This window comes from Neolamprologus multifasciatus, chromosome 22 (assembly GCF_963576455.1).
Source record: "Neolamprologus multifasciatus chromosome 22, fNeoMul1.2, whole genome shotgun sequence".
NCBI classification, from domain to species: domain Eukaryota; kingdom Metazoa; phylum Chordata; class Actinopteri; order Cichliformes; family Cichlidae; genus Neolamprologus; species Neolamprologus multifasciatus.
Genome location: NC_140459.1, coordinates 4392350 through 4413095, shown reverse-complemented (window position 1 = coordinate 4413095; position 20746 = coordinate 4392350). Strand labels below are relative to the sequence as shown.

The 20746-nt window shown below is 40.0% G+C and overlaps 1 protein-coding gene and 1 long non-coding RNA gene across 6 annotated transcripts in view; both read left to right on the top strand.

The window, feature by feature from the left end:
* Nucleotides 1-20746, top strand: part of LOC146492682 (uncharacterized) — a 147754-nt gene that overhangs the window by 58617 nt on the left and 68391 nt on the right. The window lies entirely within an intron of this gene.
* Nucleotides 1579-20746, top strand: part of cacng8a (calcium channel, voltage-dependent, gamma subunit 8a) — a 29774-nt gene continuing 10606 nt past the window's right edge. The window contains exons 1-3 of one of the 5 annotated variants that reach the window (XM_085148371.1): nucleotides 1579-1803; nucleotides 11490-11827; nucleotides 18000-18251. In XM_085148371.1, the coding sequence (XP_085004497.1) occupies nucleotides 11797-11827; nucleotides 18000-18251 (283 nt within the window). In that variant the 5' untranslated portion in view covers nucleotides 1579-1803; nucleotides 11490-11796. The other 4 variants (XM_085148369.1, XM_085148368.1, XM_085148370.1 and 1 more) reach the window with 4 other exon arrangements.

Genomic DNA, 20746 nt, shown 5'->3' with positions numbered 1-20746 from the left:
ATTGGTTTTTGTGTTCTGGGGTGAGAACTCACTACATATGAAATAAGGGTTAACTTAGCATTCATAAACTGTATAGCTTTAATGCAGACAGAGATAGTTCATAATTGTTACTTAGTACAAGAAGACTAAAATACTAGGATTTCATTCACCTAAACTAAAGCTGATTAAAGATTATTGGATTTTACGTAGCATACAGACAACAACATATTACTTTTAAGATAATTGCATTTAAAATGCTCTGAAATGCACCAACAGCACAAACCGTAGAGAGGTCCAGTTCAGTGTCTCTGATTAGTGGAGGTGAAGCAAAGCAGACACAGGTCAGCTACTGTTGCCTGTCTCAGGACACCTGTCCTTAAGACAGTCATGACACTAACTTTAAGCTTTACAAGAATTCAATTCAGTTTTATTTATACAGCACCAAATCCTCAAGGCGTTTTATATTGTAAGGTAGAACCTACAATAATACATACAGAGGAAAAACCCAACAATCATATGACCCCCTATGAGCAAGCACGTTGGCAACAGTGGGAAGGAAAAACTCCCTTTTCACAGGAAGAAACCTCCAGCAGAACCATAAGAATCCAGATGGATGAGTCAAAATAAACAAAAACCTGCCATTGTACAGGTGTGAACAGCAAACCTATCTACAGATCTACAGAGGTGAAAATGATTTTGTTTCTGTACCATAATGTGAACATGCTTTTTTAATACTGTAAACTATAGCATTTTATGACCTTTGAAACCTGACGAGGAAGTGGCAGTTCTCAGTCTTGGGATGGGTGTTAAAGTCAGAGAAGAGAGATATCCCAAATCCAACAGCAAAGCTGGATTCTACATAACATGGGTGATGTACGGAGCCCCGCAGGGGACATGGGAGAAAAAAAAAATTAAGACGGACTTTTGCAAGATCTCGCAAAACTAACTCGGGATCTCGCAAACCTTTTGCGAGATCTGACACCCACTAGCTCGAAGCTAACGGGAGGTCGAGACCTACTACAGCCGGGAGGAACACCGCTTTCCCGGCACATTGTGCCTCGACCTCCCGGTCGGCTTCGAGCTGGCGGCCTCCGAAGAATGCGGCTAAAACTTTTGCGAGATCTCTCAAAAGTCTGCGAGATCTCGCAAAAGTCCGTCTTAATTTTTTTTTTCTCTCCCATGTCCCCTGCGAGGCTCCGTAGTGATGTGAGGGTGGTTGCTTGGATCATAATGATTTGGTCCCTGGGCAGATCTGGCTCCTAAAACGATTATTTATAACAAATCATTTTCATTTATTTATTTATTTTAAGTAATGTATTCACTCATTTTCAGGAACGTGGGCACATCTGAAGGATTAAGAATTTCTTGCAACCCCTGCTGTTCAGCTCTGATTTGACCTGATTTTCCCCATTTAGATCTGAGGCACATTTAGACACGAAAATGCCCCATCCTGTGACTTTTGACTTAAGTCACAAGAATAACTCAGTCACACCTGTTCTCTCAGCCTAAAGCCTCTATACCGTTTTCACTGAGGACACCGGAAACTAACAGCTCTGTAAAACCTCAACAAACGTTTGAAACTCCAATATGTGACGAAATGTTCCTTCACTGATTAAATCTACAAAAATACCCCCACAAAAAACCATCAGCATCATTATCAGAGTATTATTCACTACAAACACTAGTGTGTATAAAAAAACAGCCAGTCCTCGCATCCTCCTTCTTTCCAACCCATCACTCTCTCTCTCTCTCTCTCGCTCTCTCCAATCACGGGTTTCGTCACAACCTGCACGAGCACCGCTGCAAAAAGTTGTTTTCCCAGAGGTAAGACTATAATTAATACACGTTATTATTCAAACGACAGTCTGTGTACCATATGTATTGCCTTGATTATACGACAGCGCGTCAATCCGATCGGCTCAGACCGTAGAAGAGCGCGCCACATGCAAGCATTGTACTCTGGATAAAATCGTGTGGCGGCGATCGCGCTTCGTTCTGTACGCGTGTTTACAAGGAAACGTTTAAAAGAGCTTTTGCAGAATAAAGTGTCACATTAAAGGTAAAAGTAACGAGGAACAGGACGTTTTGCAAGGTAAGACAGCCACGATGAAAGCGAGGGAAGAGAAAATAGTGAATAGTGTGGAAACAAGATCAAGGATGAGATGCAGCAAACTTATAGGTATGTAGAGGGAACGGACTAAATGCTCGACTCAGTCCTTTATAAACAGTCTCTGGGTGTAAGGGATTTATTTTCAGCAGCAGAAAAATTCACTTTTATTTAAAATAGACGCATCACAGCTTGACTGATATGTTTCTGCTGTGCTTTGTTGGAGAACAATGTGTTTTACGGCATGTGTAGGATCCGCTGTGCAGGGGGATGTACAGAGTGTGGGCTCTCTGGAGTCTGGATTTAGATTTCTCTGTCTGAGTATCGAATATTACTCAAGGACGCCAAGTGATCGGGCTCCCCGCATATTAAGTGTCACTTTGCTCCAGCTGGACTTTTTGGTCAATATTAGAATTTGTTTAACATTTTTTTATTTCTAAAAGTAAGTTGAACATCATAGTACATAACTCTCTCAAAGCATCGATTTTACTGTAACACTCCTATAAACCAATGTCAGACTTTATGTTTATAAAATAGGAAAATGGGAGTTTGTGTGGTTGCATAAGGAGAATCATGTCTACAAAGGTAAAATAGTGGCAAAAGCCAGTATATTTGTTATTTGCTTGTAATACTGTGGTGGTGTGTTGTGTGAAATGCAAACAAAAACAAATAAAAACAGACAGGGAGCGAGATTGGAAGAACGAATACTAATTTCTGCAAAGTGCGTCTATTAAATAAGCATTAGGCTGTAAAGACATACGTGTGTGTACAGTATAATAATTATGTAATATATACACAGTAATCGTATGCTGATTTTTCCCGAACTTGAACTTGATGGTTTGAGATGTTTGCTCTCCTCTGTTGCTGTCATAATAATGACCATTGCTCCAGTGAGCTGCTACAGTTTGTCCACGTTCTTCTTCTGCTCTGTATTCAAAGCAGGATTCCCACCATTGCTTGTGTTCCTGATGCAGAGCGTGGCTGATGTGTCCTTGAACTTTCCTCCTCTGTGTTTGTGCTGCCACCGGCGAGCCCTTTCAACATGTGTTTATCCATGTTGTGCTGCTGCTGGAGGAGGCTCCCTCCTAATGCGCGCTGTCAGTCTGGAAAAAGCAGGTTTATATTCAGGGTTCTGAGTGCAAAATAACAACGTCTGATGTTCCTATTTGTGTTTTGATTGTTGTTACTGATTGCAGGCCTCCCAGGGGTCCTGCAGGGCTTTCAAAAGGGGTTAAAAAAAGAAGCAATCAAGATGAATGCTGAGTGCACTGCACTTCTTCTAATGACCACTAGATGGGCTGTTCATAAACTCACATTGTATTACAGTTTTGATAATACTCTGTAATTGTCATTTGAAAAGAACGGCAGATTCTGTGCTCTATATACCAAATGTATTTTTGCAGATGAATTTGATATTGACTAAAAAAGCTGCCCTGCAATTTCTATCATGCTGCAATAATTCTGCAATTTACCATTAAATCAGCATGTTTACCTGATGCAGACCTAGATGCAGCTTTCTTATCTTATATGCATTAAAAAAAACAGGAATAATAATCACTAATATTTTTGTTATTTCACAGACATCCCTAATACTCCGTTGTAGGATTTAAATATCTTTTAAAAAGCAAGGGAAAATCAAGGGCTTCGTGTACATTAGCTATGTTTCTGGTTATAGATGTTTACATTTCTTGCAATAAAAAAGCTAAACTCCTTAGAATTTACAGTTTTTGCAATTATTCAAATCGTTCATCTGATTATGTCCCAAAGATCAATATCCATGCTTTTAGTGTTTGCAACAGTGACAACTTATCTTCACAAAATGTTACTTCTGGCTAGATGCTTGAAAGATAAGGTGTACAGAGAGGTGCTATTTGGGAGCCTCGCATATCAGCTTGTGCTCATCTGTGAGCATGAAAGCCCGATTCATGGTTCAGGTGTTCTCTTTAGGAAGAATGAGAGCATAGCATGGAGGTGCTTTTTCTTGTTCTAGGTAGAAGAGATGTTTAAACGCTGCATGATCAACATTCACACCTTGGCGTTTTCACGAGGACTTTGACTGCGAGTTTAAAGGGTTTCGTGAGCCAAAAATTGTGAGAAGCGATACTAAATTTTTCCTTGTCGTTCCCTGGTGGGGGCGGAGGTGTTGAAGAGTTTCGGCCAGCTTTAGAGTGTTCTGTACAGTTTTGTCTGGATGGGCTTTTTGCTTACTTGCTGCCACAAAAAAAGCTTTGATTTCTGCCGATAATCTTGACTCACTACTTTGTGTTAACTTAGAAGAGCCCCTGTAAGCAGCAAAGCCCATGCAGTTTCTTTTGGTAGAGGAAAGAGATTCTTGATACTGAAGCAGCTTCTCGGATGAGAGGTGAAACGTCTTCAAGCAACTCAAAGAAGTCCAGACGCTTTTCTTTCCAAGCTCCTTAGATTTTAGCACCTTAGTCACTGCAGTCAGACCAGTGGATGCAGCTTAGCGTGTTATTAGCGTGTTCACCAACACGATCTTGGTGTTTTCAAACCAGATGTGACGAGCGAGAGATGGATCTGTCTATGCTGGTTAATGACTTGTATGTCACATGTTCTTAACCAATGAGAATGTCCTGGATAATCTTCTGACTTAAAGTGACCAAAATGGACTTAATTAGGGATGCAACGATACCAATTTTTTCAAACCGATACGATACCGATACTTGGATCTGAGTACTTGCCGATACAGAGTACAAAAACCGATACTTCTACCACACACACACACAAATGCAATGAATTGGAAGACAGGTTTTATTTTATTCTCTGCCGATAAAAAATAAAATCTTAATAAAAATGACCACAAAAAAATTTCAAGTGAAAAATAAGCACTTCTGTTAAATTATTGCAGAGTCTCCACATTGTAATTTAACAAAATATCACTGAACTATTGGCACTGTCTCGAGCTTTCAGAATAATAAATAAACACTTCTGTTCATTTATTATATTTCATATTGCAGCTCGAGTATGCTGAGAAGACGGTGCAATCCTATGTTTTCAACGACCGGCATTGGCTGGTCATCCAGAGCGATAAAATGAGTCGAGCCTGTTATTTTAACTGCCCGTGGATTTTCTCTTGACATTTTTCTTCGCTTTTCCAAAACCTGAGTTAAAGTTGGCTGTTCCACACTGCTGACATTTTGTTTAGCCTAGCTACAGCAGCCTCCAGTTTCTCTTTTTTATCTGGAGCTGCCAGTCTCACTCGTCTAACCCTGTGTCTGTTTAGCGCAGGATGTCCCCCTAGTGGCGATTCTAAAAACTACAACAGAAATGACAAGCCACCCTCTGATTAATGAAATAAGTTAGTATCGGTTCATGGTATCGGTTAACTTTTACGAGTATGAGTACACACACATTTCACAGTATCGGCCCCGATACCGGTACCAGTATCGGTATCAGTGCATCCCTAGACTTAATGTTTTATTCACTGCAACCCAAAACGAGTGACTGAGATCGTGAACTCGTTAGGAAAGTGTTTGCAGATGTCAAGTGTCTCCTCCACCCCAGTGGCCATTAAAAGAAATATAGTTTCAAGACATTTCACCAGTGGAGAGACCCAGGAGCTACGTCTTTCTCTTATACTGTCTTTTGGGCAGACCTCTGACAGCACAATGTTTAAGTCCCATTTGTCCATGTTCTTCCGCTTAACGTGGCGGAAGGCGATTGTGGCTCAAGAGTTGGGAGTTCGCCTTGTAATCGGAAGGTTGCCGGTTCGAGCCCTGGCTTGGACAGTCTCGGTCGTTGTGTCCTTGGGCAAGAAGCTTCACCCGTTGCCTACTGGTGGAGGTCAGAGGGCCTGGTGGCGCCAGTGTCCGGCAGCCTCGCCTCTGTCAGTGCGCCCCAGGGTGGCTGTGGCTACAATGTAGCTGCCATCACCAGTGTGTGAATGTGTGGATGACTGGATATGTAAAGCGCTTTGGGGTCCTTAGGGACTAGTAAAGCGCTATAAAAATACAGGCCATTTACCATTTACCATTAAAGTTACAGGGGGGCTATCCCAGCTACCATGAGGGGTACACCCTGGACAGGTTGCCAGTGTGACGCAGGGCTAACACAGATAGACAGACAACCATTCACATATGAACATGTGAACCCCAATCAGACCAGGAGTGACATGTTTAGCCGCATGTTCTCCTTAAATTGCTGGCTGTCTGAGTGGTGTCCCAGAAACGATGTGGGCTTCATAGATAATTGGCAAACCTTCTGGAGGAAACCTGGTTTTGTTAGGAGAGATGGCATCCATCCCACTTTGGATGGAGCAGCTCTCATTTCTAGAAATATCGACAAATTTATTAAACCCCTCAAAACATGACTATCCAGAGTTGGGACCAGGAAGCAGAGTTGCAGTCTTACGCGCCTCTCTGCAGCTTCTCTCCTCCTGCTACCCCCCCAAAAACCCATCTCCATAGAGACTGTGTCTGCTTCCAAAAAGACAAAAAACAAACTAAAAACCAGCAACAAACAACTTAAACATTTACAAAGAAAGAACAATACAGTATCCACATCTGAACCAAAGAGTAAAACAGTGAAATGTGGATTATTAAATATTAGGTCTCTCTCCTCCAAGTCTCTGTTAGTACATGACTTAATAATTGATCAACAAATTGATTTACTCTGCCTTACAGAAACCTGGTTGCAGCAGGATGATTATGTTAGTTTAAATGAATCAACACCCCCGAGTCATTCTAACTACCAGAAATCTCGAAGCACAGGTCGAGGGGGTGGTGTGGCAGCAATTTTTCACACCAGTCTATTAATTAATGAAAGACCAAGACAGACTTTTAATTCATTTGAAAGCCTGATGCTTAGCATTGTCCACCCCAGCTGTGAAACTCAGAAACCAGTCTTACTTGTTATCATCTATCGTCCACCTGGGCCTTACACAGAGTTTCTGTCTGATTTCTCAGACTTTATATCTAATTTAGTTCTGAGCTCAGATAAAATAATTATTGTGGGTGATTTTAACATCCATGTAGATGCTAAAAATGACAGCCTCAACATGGCATTTAATCTGTTGTTAGACTCAATTGGTTTCTCTCAAAATGTAAAAGAACCCACCCACCACTTTAATCACACTCTAGATCTTGTTTTAACATATGGCATAGAAACTGAACATTTAACAGTGTTTCCTAAAAACCCTCTCCTGTCTGATCATTTCTTGATAACATTTACATTTACAATAATTGATTACGCAGCAGTGGAGAGTGGACTTTATCAAAGTAGATGTCTTTCTGAAAGCGCTGTAACTAAGTTTAAGAATATAATCCAGCCACTGTTATCATCGTCAATGCCCTGTACCAACACAGAGCAGCTATCTGAACGCTACCCCAACAGAGGTCGATTATCTTGTTAATAATTTCACCTCCTCACTACGTACGACTCTGGATACTGTAGCTCCAGTGAAAACTAAGGTCTCTAATCAGAAGTACCTGACCCCGTGGTATAATTCTCAAACACGTACCCTAAAGCAGATGACTCGTAATCTGGAGAGGAAATGGCGTGTCACAAATTTAGAGGATCATCATTTAGCCTGGAGAAATAGTTTGTTGCTTTATAAGAAAGCCCTCCGCGAAGCCAGAACAGCTTACTACTCATCACTGATTGAAGAAAATAAGAACAACCCCAGGTTTCTCTTCAGCACTGTAGCCAGGCTGACAAAAAGTCAGAGCTCTGTTGAGCCAACCATCCCTTTAACGTTAACTAGTGATGACTTCATGAACTTCTTCACAAATAAAATTTTTATCATTAGAGAAAAAATTACCAATAATCATCCCACAGATGTAATATTATCTACAGCTACTCTTAGTTCCATTGATGTTAAGTTAGACTCTTTTTTTCCAATCGATCTTTCTGAGTTAACTTCAATAATTACTTCCTCCAAACCATCAACGTGTCTTTTAGACCCCATTCCTACAAAACTGCTCAAAGAAGTCCTGCCATTGATTAATTCTTCGATCTTATATATGATCAACCTATCTCTAATAATCGGCTATGTACCACAGGCCTTCAAGGTGGCTGCAGTTAAACCTTTACTCAAAAAGCCATCTCTAGACCCAGCAGTCTTAGCTAATTATAGGCCAATCTCCAACTTTCCTTTCATATCAAAAATCCTTGAAAGAGTAGTTGTCAAACAGCTAACAGATCATCTGCAGAGGAATGGTTTATTTGAAGAGTTTCAGTCAGGTTTCAGAGTTCATCACAGCACAGAAACAGCTTTATTGAAGGTTACAAATGATCTTCTTATGGCCTCTGACAGTGGACTCATCTCTGTGCTTGTCCTTCTTGACCTTAGTGCAGCATTCGATACTGTTGACCATAATATTCTATTAGAGCGATTAGAACATGCTGTAGGTATTACAGGTATTGCACTGCAGTGGTTTGTATCATATCTATCTAATAGACTCCAATTTGTGCATGTAAATGGAGAGTCCTCTTCACACACTGAGGTTAATTATGGAGTTCCACAGGGTTCGGTGCTAGGACCAATTCTGTTTACATTATACATGCTTCCCCTAGGCAGCATCATTAGAAGACATAGCATACATTTTCACTGCTATGCAGATGACACCCAGCTCTATCTGTCCATGAAGCCAGATAACACACACCAATTAGTTAAACTGCAGGAATGTCTTAAAGACATAAAGACTTGGATGGCCACTAACTTTCTGCTTCTTAACTCAGATAAAACTGAGGTCATTGTACTCGGCGCTGAAAAGCTTAGAAATATGGTATCTAACCAGATTCTTACTCTGGATGGCATTACCTTGGCCTCCAGTAACACTGTGAGGAACCTTGGAGTCATTTTTGACCAGGATATGTCCTTCAACGCACATATTAAACAAATATGTAAGACTGCGTTCTTCCATTTGCGCAACATCTCTAAAATTAGAAATATCCTGTCTCAGAGTGACGCTGAAAAACTAGTTCATGCATTTATTACTTCCAGGCTAGACTACTGCAATTCATTATTATCAGGATGTCCAAAAAACTCACTGAAAAGCCTTCAGTTAATCCAAAATGCTGCAGCAAGAGTACTGACAGGGACTAGAAGGAGAGAGCATATTTCTCCTGTTTTGGCTTCCCTTCATTGGCTTCCTGTTAAATCCAGAATTGAATTCAAAATCCTGCTCCTCACATACAAGGTCTTAAATAATCAGGCCCCATCTTATCTTAATGACCTTGTAGTACCATATCACCCTATTAGAGCACTTCGCTCCCGCTCTGCAGGCCTACTTGTTGTTCCTAGAGTATTTAAAAGTAGAATGGGAGGGAGAGCCTTCAGTTTTCAGGCCCCTCTTCTGTGGAACCAGCTTCCAGTTTGGATTCAGGAGACAGACACTATCTCTACTTTTAAGATTAGGCTTAAAACCTTCCTTTTTGCTAAAGCATATAGTTAGGGCTGGACCAGGTGACCCTGAATCCTCCCTTAGTTATGCTGCAATAGACGTAGGCTGCCGGGGGATTCCCATGATGCATTGAGTTTTTCCTTTCCAGTCACCTTTCTCACTCACTATGTATTAACAGACCTCTCTGTATTGAATCGTATCTGTTATTAATCTCTGTCTCTCTTCCACAGCATGTCTTTATCCTGTCTTCCTTCTCTCACCCCAACCGGTCGCAGCAGATGGCCCCGCCCCTCCCTGAGCCTGGTTCTGCCGGAGGTTTCTTCCTGTTAAAAGGGAGTTTTTCCTTCCCACTGTCGCCAAAGTGCTTGCTCATAGGGGGTCATATGATTGTTGGGCTTTTCTCTGTATCTATGAAGCGCCTTGAGGCGACATTTGTTGTGATTTGGCGCTATATAAATAAAATTGAATTGAATTGAATTGAACCTCACTAACTGCATGCCTTTGGACTGTGAGTGCACCTGGAGAAAACCCACACAAACATGCAAACTCCACACAGAAAGGCCCCAGACAGGTGGTGGAGTCGACCTCAGGACCTTCGTGCTGTGCAGTGCTAACTGTCACACCATCTTTAAGTCAAATTTAAAAAATATCAGGAACAGAGGACAGGTTTTGGAGTTACAAATCAAATAATTTGATACTAGACTTACTAACCATTCATAAGATCATATTGTGTATCACCTTTCAAGTATATGTAGATATGCGTGAGGAATGCCAGTGCTGTGTTAGAAGTTGTTAACAACTGTTGTATCTGAACAGAGGACCAGTGTTGTCATTTTCTTGTGAGTGTTCAAATGGGGATTTTTTTTTGGTCAGATGTGCCTTAAGATGTGCTGTTGACTTGAAACAACTCAGCATCCCCTGCTGTGCTGCTGCAGATGCCTCTCATGTGGATTTTAGGTGCCCTGCAGTTTTTGGCAACAGCTTGCATTAAAAAAGCAGAAAAAAAAAGAAGCGAAACCTGACCCAGAGTCAGTGCCGATGGGGATTTTCACTTCAGGAAGACTCTGCTTGTTGAAATCTAAGGATGTCAGTTCAAGCAGGAAAGCAGCTGCTCTGCCGAAGCGCCCTCGGGCAAGGCATCGCATCTCTCCTCGCTCAGGATCGGCTGTATTGTGCATTTCAAAACATGACACAGTGTTAAGCGCGTGATTAAGCCGTCGCACCAACGGGAAGAAAGTTGGACGGATGAAACATGCCGAGACACCGTGACCGCTGCGCTAATGACTCACACGTCTGTCATCTCTCTCGTGAATGTTCATTCCTCTTGTACTGTATGCAGTCATGTATGACCGCCGCGTACCTACACGTGTGCGTTGCTTTCCACGGTGTGTGACATCCCAGCTCGTCTGCACACCAGTGGAATTCAGGGACTTCTTTTTCCTTTTTTTTAATCTCAGCAAAATCCTCTCAGCTGTTACATCCAGTCCTCTACTCCACCAACACACACATAAAACGCACGCGTACACACACACACGCACACTCGCCAGCTCCACCGTAGACTTTGGAATTCACTGTTGCCATGGCGATGGAATAGAGCACGCTCTCTCGCATTGCCTGTTCTTTTCTATTGCTTTATCTCCTCTCTCTCTCTCTCTGTGTGGAGGCAAACCCGCTTCTCTTGTTTGACATGGGGCTTGTTTTTTGCCGCCGGCATCAGGTTTTAAATGTTTGTTTGTTTATTTGTTTGTTTTTCAACGACACATGATGCTCATATAGAAAATATGTTTGTGCGGAAGATGTTTCTGTACAGGAGCATCCCCTGCTCTCAAGACTCATGTCACGTTCGTTAATCAAATCCCCCATCTTCCCCACCCCACCTCTCATCTTCTCATCTCCTTCTCTCCTTTCTCTCCCACATCTTCTCCTGTCCTTTTACTTCCATCCTTCTCTTTCAGTCTTTTCTCTCACTCTCTCTCTCTCTCTCTCATCTGCTCTTTACCCCCCCCTCCCCTCCACCTCTTTCTTGCTTCTCTCAGTAGCTAAGATGACTGCCATGACAATTCAATGAGAAGAGAGGACGCAAAGTGAAGTATCCCCTACTTGCTGAAAAGGAGCGACGGAGCGCTCAAGGTAAAAAGGAGAAGACGGGGGAAACGCACGAGAAGAAAAGGCAGAAGATTTAAAAAGAAACTATTTGGAAGAAAAGAACTGGCAGAAGAAGAGCCAGGAAAGAGGAAGGGGCGAGAAAGCGGATAAACGGTGGATGGAGGCGGCTCGGACCGGGGCTACGGAGAGCTCTTCACTGACGAAGAAGAAGAACAGCAGCAGCAGCAGGGGGGAGAGGAGATGGAGGCGAAAGGGAGAAACATGCCTTCAGGTAACACTCACACACACACACACACACACACACAAGAACAGGCAGATGTGCGTGTGTTCATACACACACAAACAACCAGATGCACATGTGGATTCTGATGTGCATGAACATGACACCCATGTACATGCACAACCAAGGAGTAAGACACACAAACAAGCCTGGATCAGTACAGTCATGCAGGAAACCACCCTCACACACACACACACACACACACACACAAGTACAGATGTGTGCAGATGTCTGGATTCAAAAGGCGAGTAGCTTCGATTAATCTGTGCTGGCATTTGTGTAACCAAGCTAAATGTTTGTTCGTATTAGGATCAGGGACGACTGAGGGGATTGCTGACATATGAGAAGCTGAGAAAATCCATGCTGCTAAACACAAATTTCATGAATGAACTACACAGCATTTGAAATATTGAAATGATCCATCTGACATTTGACAGTAATTTTAATTTAACAAAGTAACCTTGCTTTGGTCTAATGCCAGAGCCGGTCAGGGTCAAGCAAAGCAAGAATACACAGGCTTGTGTCGCTGGATGCAACACAGTTTTTTTATATGTTGAAATATAAGTGATAATGTTACCTGAACTGCCTTTAGCTCTGCAATCTAAATAATGTCTTTTTTTATTATTTTTATTTTTTACTACTAAAGTATTTGTAGTGAAAACTGCACAGACATAAAGCTAGAGTTTGACAAACATGTTTTACCATCCAGGTGGAAACAGTTCATTCACCGAGCCAAACTGGTTATAATGTTAAAAAAAGACGTATTTATAGATCTTTATTTAATCGGAAGCTTTCAGATGTCCAGGAAAAAAATGTGTAAATGACAAGTGTGAATATAGAGGAGCCAGGTTGCTATGTCAGTGTGCTGCACTCGCAATCTTTCATTGATTTTAGCATCAATCGTCTTATTTAACACAAACAAAAAGTTTAATTTTGAAAGCCAAGACATTTTCATATAAACCACAGAGGGTATCTTCTTATATATTAAAGGATTGAATGCAAGTTATAGAGGCCCAAGATTGTTTTTTGATATTGATACCAAGTTTCAAAACTTGGATTTTTTAATTTATTTAATTGATACCGATGCCTAAACTGATAATTGGTAATTGTCTTTTTTTTTGTTTTTTTGAATAATGATTTTAAAATGTAAATTCATTGTAAATATAAACTGTATTAAAAAGCTACTTAACTATTAGTAAATATTACCAATATTGGTTACTAATTGTTAATATTTTTTAATTACATTGTTATCACATTGTGTAATAGGTCGTAATAACTTTTTAATGTATTTTATCCGACTCAGTAATAGACTGTAAAAATGTCATTTTGAAGACACTTGTATACAAAACATTTCATACAACATCAGGAAATAATCAATGCCAAGCTGAGAGAACGAGGACATGGACCACAGTCTCCAGGTACCTCCCACCCCACTCTCAAAAACAATTATTATATAAAATTTCACTTTATTGTAACCATTTAAATGATGTTTACACATGAATCAGACTTTATTCGTTAGTAGAGGTGGGAATCACCATACATCCTACAATACAATATTATCACAATACTTAACGCACGATACGATATTATTGCAATTTTTTTTAAAAATATTTTGCGATATTCAGATTCTGTACATAAAGGTAAACTTTATTAATATTTATTTTATCTAATATCAAAGTCTCACACTCAGTCTTTCTCTCATTTCAGTTTTATTGTTGACAAACTGAACGGTTTGTATTACAGTCTAGTCCAACTTAACTGAATCAACCATCTGGTACAATTATAGCTATTCTGAACTATGCAGTTTATGAAAACTATGCAGCCCCTTCAGCAACTGAAGAATTTGAAAGTAAATTAAAACAAAATATAATTTTACATTAAATAAAAAAGGTTTAAACTTAATTAAAATAAAACATGTCTTAAATTAAAATAAGTAAACTGTCACATTTGGACAGTGAAGGAATGTCAGGATTCTTGCTCAGAAAAAGGATCAACATGCTCTGAAGTCAGAGCACAAAAACCTTTTTGTAACAAAATATCGATTTCTGCTGTCCCTGTATTGATACATTATTAGCAAACAAAATATCACGATGCTACACAGTATCCATTTTTCCCCCACCCCTATTTGTTAAGCATTTATAAATTAGGTGTAACTTTTCAGTAACCATCCAGACAGTTCTGATGTAGCAAGACAGCCAAAGTTGATGACCAAGTGCACAAAACAACCAAGCAATGACAACTTTTTCAAATGTTCGTTATCTTAAATACCCTTCGTGTATTTAACGTTGCGCATCACTTTCAGGGTCAAAGTATCGATAGTTTATTGAACAGCTTGATGCACAAACTACCAAAAACGATTGCACTCATTTACACCAGGTCATCATCCAGCAAATGCCTCGTCTATGAGGGGAAAACCCCCACTTAGCACAGCCACGCATGCCCAGGGGTGTGACCTGGCCAGTCACCCAGTGAAATTTGCCCCTTTAGTGATGCTGGCAATTGATCCATCTCTAGCCGTGTGGATTGTGACGAAGCAGATTTCTTGTAAATCTAGTGGAGTCAGAAGTTTAATGATGTACAAAGGCGCTACAAGCAAGTATATAATTGTAGTAATTCAAAGAGCCGACATAGTTTGACATCTTCAGGTAATTCAATTCAAGTCAATATTGTTTTTATACATTACCAAATCGCAACAGTTGCCTCAGGGCGCTTTATATCACAAGGTAAAGACTCTACAGTAACATAATATCTTGATGTAGAAGGTAAAATATTTTAGAAAATATAAAAAAAGTAATGACAATTTTGAACATTAGCCTTGTTTTTACATACTGCTTCACAATTTCTTACAAACTAATTACTAAATAATATTTTATTGTTTAAGAGTAAAGTTTTATTAATTGTTTGTAATTTCTTGTTTGTTTATTTGTTCCAAAGAAACATTGAAATCCTCCCTTTAACCGATTCACTTAAGTCTTTACTCTCTATTACAATGTTTTCAGTTTATGACTATCATTCAGCAAAGGCAATATGGGCAGATAGCAATATTGGGCCTGTTTATAAATACACGCGTACTGAATAATTATTCTGGTTTTTACTGATGTCTTTAAGTAAAATGAAACAGGAAACACTGCGATGTTGGATATTAGCATCACGTAAGTTTATAATGTATTTTTGAACAATTCCTTTCAACTAATCATTAAAAACATGTGACACAATTTAAAAATCAGTGTTAGGCTTTAAACTCATAATGCAAATACAAAATAAAATAATGCCTAATGAGTGCAGCATCCAGTGAATAAAAAATTGACAATTTAGTGCAAATTGTTATTGCCACCCCAGTGCCGTGATGTCTTTATGACACTTACCTTATGCACATTCAAGCAGGCGGGTCACTTTCAGGGTCAAAATATCAACGATTTCTGTTATTTTTGGGACGTTTGTTGCCATGGAAACCTCCCCGCAGGACAGCTGAATTAGTCAACTAGTTTAAAAGCCCTCAGCGGATTTTGTATTCTCCGTGTGATCGATTGTTTACATTAACCTCTTGTTTGAGATGAATAGAAGCCGAACCTGAAGCGTTGCAGAATCACAGCACTTTCTCCGTTTCAGCTGAAATGGTTAAAATCTGACAGGAGAGCCTCACAGAGGCAGGAACCCTGCTTCCATCCACTTTCATTTATGTTTCCTGAAGCACAACAGATGTGTTGTATCTCAATTTTCCTCTTGTCATCCCTCTCACTGTCCACCTCTAAACTCAGATTTGTGTCTCTTCTCTCCTCTCCACTTGTCTACTTCCCATCTCCTCAGCCACTCTTGTTGTCGCTTATTATAAAAAAAAGTGCACAAAGACTTCTATCTTGCTCTTCGTCTGCATTTGGCCTTTTGTTCTGCACATATTTTCCTCAGATGATCTTCTCATTAACCTAAAAAGACAATTCCTTTCCTCAGGCCTCCTCCAAACCTCGCTCATATTAATACCTTTTATTGTGATTCTCTCTGGAAGTGGTTTGTAGAAAAAGGTCAGAATTTAAATATGACTAGCTCCTGAGATCCCCCGCAGATGTATGAAATGAAGCACCGTCAAACATTATTTTAATTTCTTACCCCATGTATTTGGGTCAATTTTACCTTTCTGTGTTCGGTTTTGGAACAATTGTACTTTTGTATTTCCGTTGATTCAGTGAGGTTGGCATTTTGTTCTTAGCTGGTTGCCTGCTGCCAACATTTTTTAACTGCTTCAGGCTGCGTGTGTGTTGTTCTTTGATTAAAAATCGCTCCAGTGTGCTCACACAGAATCCAACAGAAAGAGTGAACACCGTCAGCAGCTCCCACCGGTCCGTACAGTGGCCCATGAGGGACACTATTTCTATTAATACATAAATATTAGGGGTGCAACAATACTCGTATCGATATTGAACCATTCGATACAGTGCTTTCGGTTCGGTATGCATATGTATCGAACAATACAAAATTTTTAATTTATTTTATCAACTTTCCTTCTGACGATGCTGTCTGTGTTGAGCGCTCAGTGGATCTGCGCTCGACAGTGCAGCCTAGGCGGAGTAGTCGAACACAGATTCACTGAGCTCAGGGCAAGCTAGCGAGACAGAAGCTAGGCTAGTTGCAACATGGCAAATTGAACCTCCCCCACCCTCATTCAGATCTGGTGTTTGGAACTATTTTGGTTTTCATGTGACTTATGACCCTGAAGGTAAGCGCGTCATGGACAAAAGTAAAACAGTATGTCGGATGTGCCATGCAATGCTCAATTACATTGGTGGGAACTAGTGCATTAGCGCAGTTAGCTCGTTAACGTGTTGACCCCGTCCAGCCCCACACACGGGGCATCTGCGGTAGCTCGTTAACGGAGATTTGCCGTGTTGTGGCGTTAACGTCATTTCTACGAGATTAACGCTGACAGCACTAGTGGGAACACAACGAATATGACTGCACATTTACACCGACATCATCCTAGTGCAAAGACAAGTGGAAGCAGACAAAAACAACAAGCACGCATGCTACAAACTTTACCCGAGTCATTTAGACAGCCGTTAGCACATGATTCTCCTTATGGGGACCTGATATGTTTAATATGCTGCTGAGAATATAGCCCAGAAGAAGCGTATAGTATAGCTTTTATTTTGGAAACAGCCATTTCTCTGTAATAAACTCTCTTTTCCAAAGATGAGTGATTTCTTGATCAGATAATTTAAATTTAAAAACTGTGCTTTTGAGTTAAAATATATATTTATAATTTTAATAAATGACAAATTAAAAAAGCATGAACATTTGTTTGTATCGAAAAAATATCGAACCGTGACACCAAAGTATCAAACCAAACCGAACTGTGAATTTTGTGTATCGTTGCACCCCTAATAAATATATTTGACAGTTCAGTGTATAAATTATGAATTACCTGTTTTAGCTTCTCGTTTTAATTTTCATAGGCATTGAGGGTATATTTGAACCACTGAATTGTGATGGAATTAAATGGCTTATACAAGACTTTGAACATTTAAAAACTTAACAGTCTGAAAAAAAATCGAATTGAACTTTGTATTTTTGGCATAATTTTGTAATGTTTTTTATGATGACTTTCTAACATACGCTTAGCTATTTCTTAGTTGTTTCTCTCTCAAATAAGAATAAAGGCAAATTTCCAAAAACAAGACCTCACATCATAAAAGTTATGGATATTAAAAGTCATCAGTTTGAATGTCTACATCAGCTACAGTGAGATCAGGAAGTCATTAAAACAGAGAATTGTATAAAAGGTAGCGACTGTATATAAACAATGACTGTAATCACCATGACATCACCCACGGGTTTGGATTGTATTTTTAACTCGAGTATTTTAACTGTTGCCATGTTGGTTTTAGAGCCAGGAGTTACCATATTTGGACAAGAGCATATATGCTATCAGGTAACACTAGTATTGGATAAATGCATGGCGTTAGAGTAGTAGTATTACTAAATTTATAGTTGAATCCTTTATTTTAGTACTGTTGGGTAACTTATCCTACAAGCAAGGCATTTATATTAACAGGAATATATTCACGGCTCTGTCAGCATCCCAATAATGTCATCGTTTAAACTTGATTAGCATTATGTGTCGGCCCTACTTTCTCCAGACGGCTGATTTTATTTTCTGTGTTCTTGTCAGACATCAGTTTCCTTCCCCGCCCAGCCATGGTGTGGTGTGAGCGAGGGATCCAGGTGCTGTTGACCACCATGGGAGCTTTTGCAGCTTTTGCACTGATGACAGTGGCTATTGGAACTGACTACTGGCTGTACGCCCGGGCCTTCATCTGCAACAGCACAGCCAACTCATCGCAGGAGGACTCCAACAATAAGGACAAGAAGGATCCTGGGGCGCTCACCCACTCCGGCCTCTGGAGGATTTGCTGCCTGGAAGGTGCAGTTGGTTGTGTGTCTGTTTGCATATTTGAGACCGTGCGATGCTTTCAGTGCGCTGTGGGATATATTTTGGTGTGTTTCTCATGTGTTTGTCACCAGAGGGTCTTGGCGAGGTCAGTGTGCTCATGAGACATAAATAGGTGTCTTGTTCAGTAACCCAGCCATATCCACACACAGTGTCTATGTTGCTCTACTTTTCTCTATTTTATTCATCAGTACATTAACATTTTGTAATTTGCATCAAACCAGCCGTAGTAGCATATGACTGGTAAGGTGCAAGAATTAGAAGTTGCTGCCTGCTTGACTTGATTATAATGACATTTATACTATAAATAATATAGCCACATTTTATTGCATTACATCTGTTGAACAAATTACATCTATAGACCCTAACTGCAGTTTGGTTTCTGCTCGAGTGAATAAAGCTCCACAGTTTGGTACTGGACCACAGACAAAACAATTTGGTCCAGGGTGTGCAGGCCGTGTAGGACATGCTATTAACCTGCTTCAGCCACACATGTTGTACACCTCCACCCCACCTCTTCCTTTATGCTCTGTCTGACTCGATCAATATATCGAACCTGCTGCTCTAACTGTCTTCATATAGGCTCATGGAAGTGCAGCAAAGTGCCAAATATAATCGCCTTCTGATGGAAATAGGGATCTTCTATTGACTAAAGTATTAAATTTGTAATTAATAAAAAAACGATTAGGATTAATTTTTTCTCGTCCTCGTCACGGTTCAGGGAAGACTGTTGTTTTGATAACAAACTCTTCATTTTAAGTTAAAGCTGGCTATTCCTATATTAAAGCAGAGCATGAGGCCAGTGCCTGAACATAATTATAACAACATTTTAAATGTAGTAATCTAGATTGTGTGTTAAACTGCAGTTGCAAGGCTATAAAGTTCCCACTCAGTTACATTGTGTGAATAGAGTGGATGTAGAAGCTATTACTGTATGCTATAGGATGCTCATGAATGTAACCAGAGACCACAGTGCATCCTGTTGTCACCTGTTCACAGTGCAGAACACCGATATCACCACATCAGATTATCTGAGACATTAAGAGATGAGCAGCTGTTGCTGTGCCAACAATGGATAATATTTTATTTAAATATGATAGCAATGAAAATAATAAGTTTTTGTGTTTTTCACATGTTTCAGATTCCACACATCCTAAACCTTCAATATAAAATTCATTATACTATCAAGTCAGTAAATGTCTTCTTTCATTTTCAGGTTTAAGTGTAATGTTCAAAAAGCAACAGACAACAATTAAAAGGCTAAACTGTCTCAGAGCATCTTTGTAGCAGGAACTCACATCTGACGTGGAAGTTTAGGAGCTGTTTTAGCTATTTTGTCTTGTCAGATGCGTCAGAGGAACTGCTTTTGTTGCTGCCTCGCATATTTTTTTCCTCTTTCTTTGAAGATAGCGAGCAGATTTCTACCAGTGTATTGACAGCTGGGTTCATTTGTGTATTTTCTTCTCTTTTTAACCGAGTTCCTGATACTTTGCATGTTAATAATTTAATACCTGAAAAGGTATAAATTTGCTTCAGGCTTTTTATGACTTCTTTCTGTTTTTGTGTGTGTGAAATGAGCTTTTTTACTGCTTTTACCCTCCAGGATACACAGGTAGCTCTTTTTCTCTCCTGATGTTAATTTTGTCCATGCAATGCACAAATAGCTGTCAAGGTAAACAACCGTTGTGTGTCAAGCAGAAACACAAGCTTATAAAACAGTTTGTACACCAGGAGGGCTGCTGGGCTGCTGTCTTTAGTAATAATACGGAGGAATATTTTTAGCATATTTTTAGCCTGGCACAGAATTAACACCAAGGCCCCAGAACAATGCGCCGTATAGGGGGGAGGAGGACGATACATAGTGCTTGTGTTTGAGAGAAAATTACAGCTTACAACTGTTGATTTCCTTTTTCTCTTGGTTGAACCCAGACAATAAATCATATAAATGCAAATAGCTGCCCCACCCCCCATCATTATTATTTTCTGGCCTGTAATGGGCGATATGTTAAAATTATCCAACCATCCAATGTCAGTCCAAAAACAGTTAAAAGACTTAAAAGTACACAAAACCCCTCACACCATAATACAATACTATTCCACTTTATTTTCATAGTACCAATTAACAGCAACAGTCACCATAAGGGGATTTATATATTAAAGTAAAGATCCTATAATATTAGAAAGAAACCCCAACAGCCACATGAACTCCTACGAGCAAGCACTTGGTGACAGTGGGAAGGAAAATCGACCTTTAAACAGCAAGAAACCTCCAGCAGAATCAAGCTTGGAGAGGGGGTCCACAATTCCCTATGAAAGGTTTGGGGTGAGGGGGAAAGAGAATAAGAAGAAAACATAGCAATGTATACGCAGCATATGTGACATGACTCAGTTATGGTTTTGTTTCTTTTGTTTTTTTGTTGCAAACATTTAGGGCATATGTCTTTTGCTGTGTCATTGGGCCATTTGTC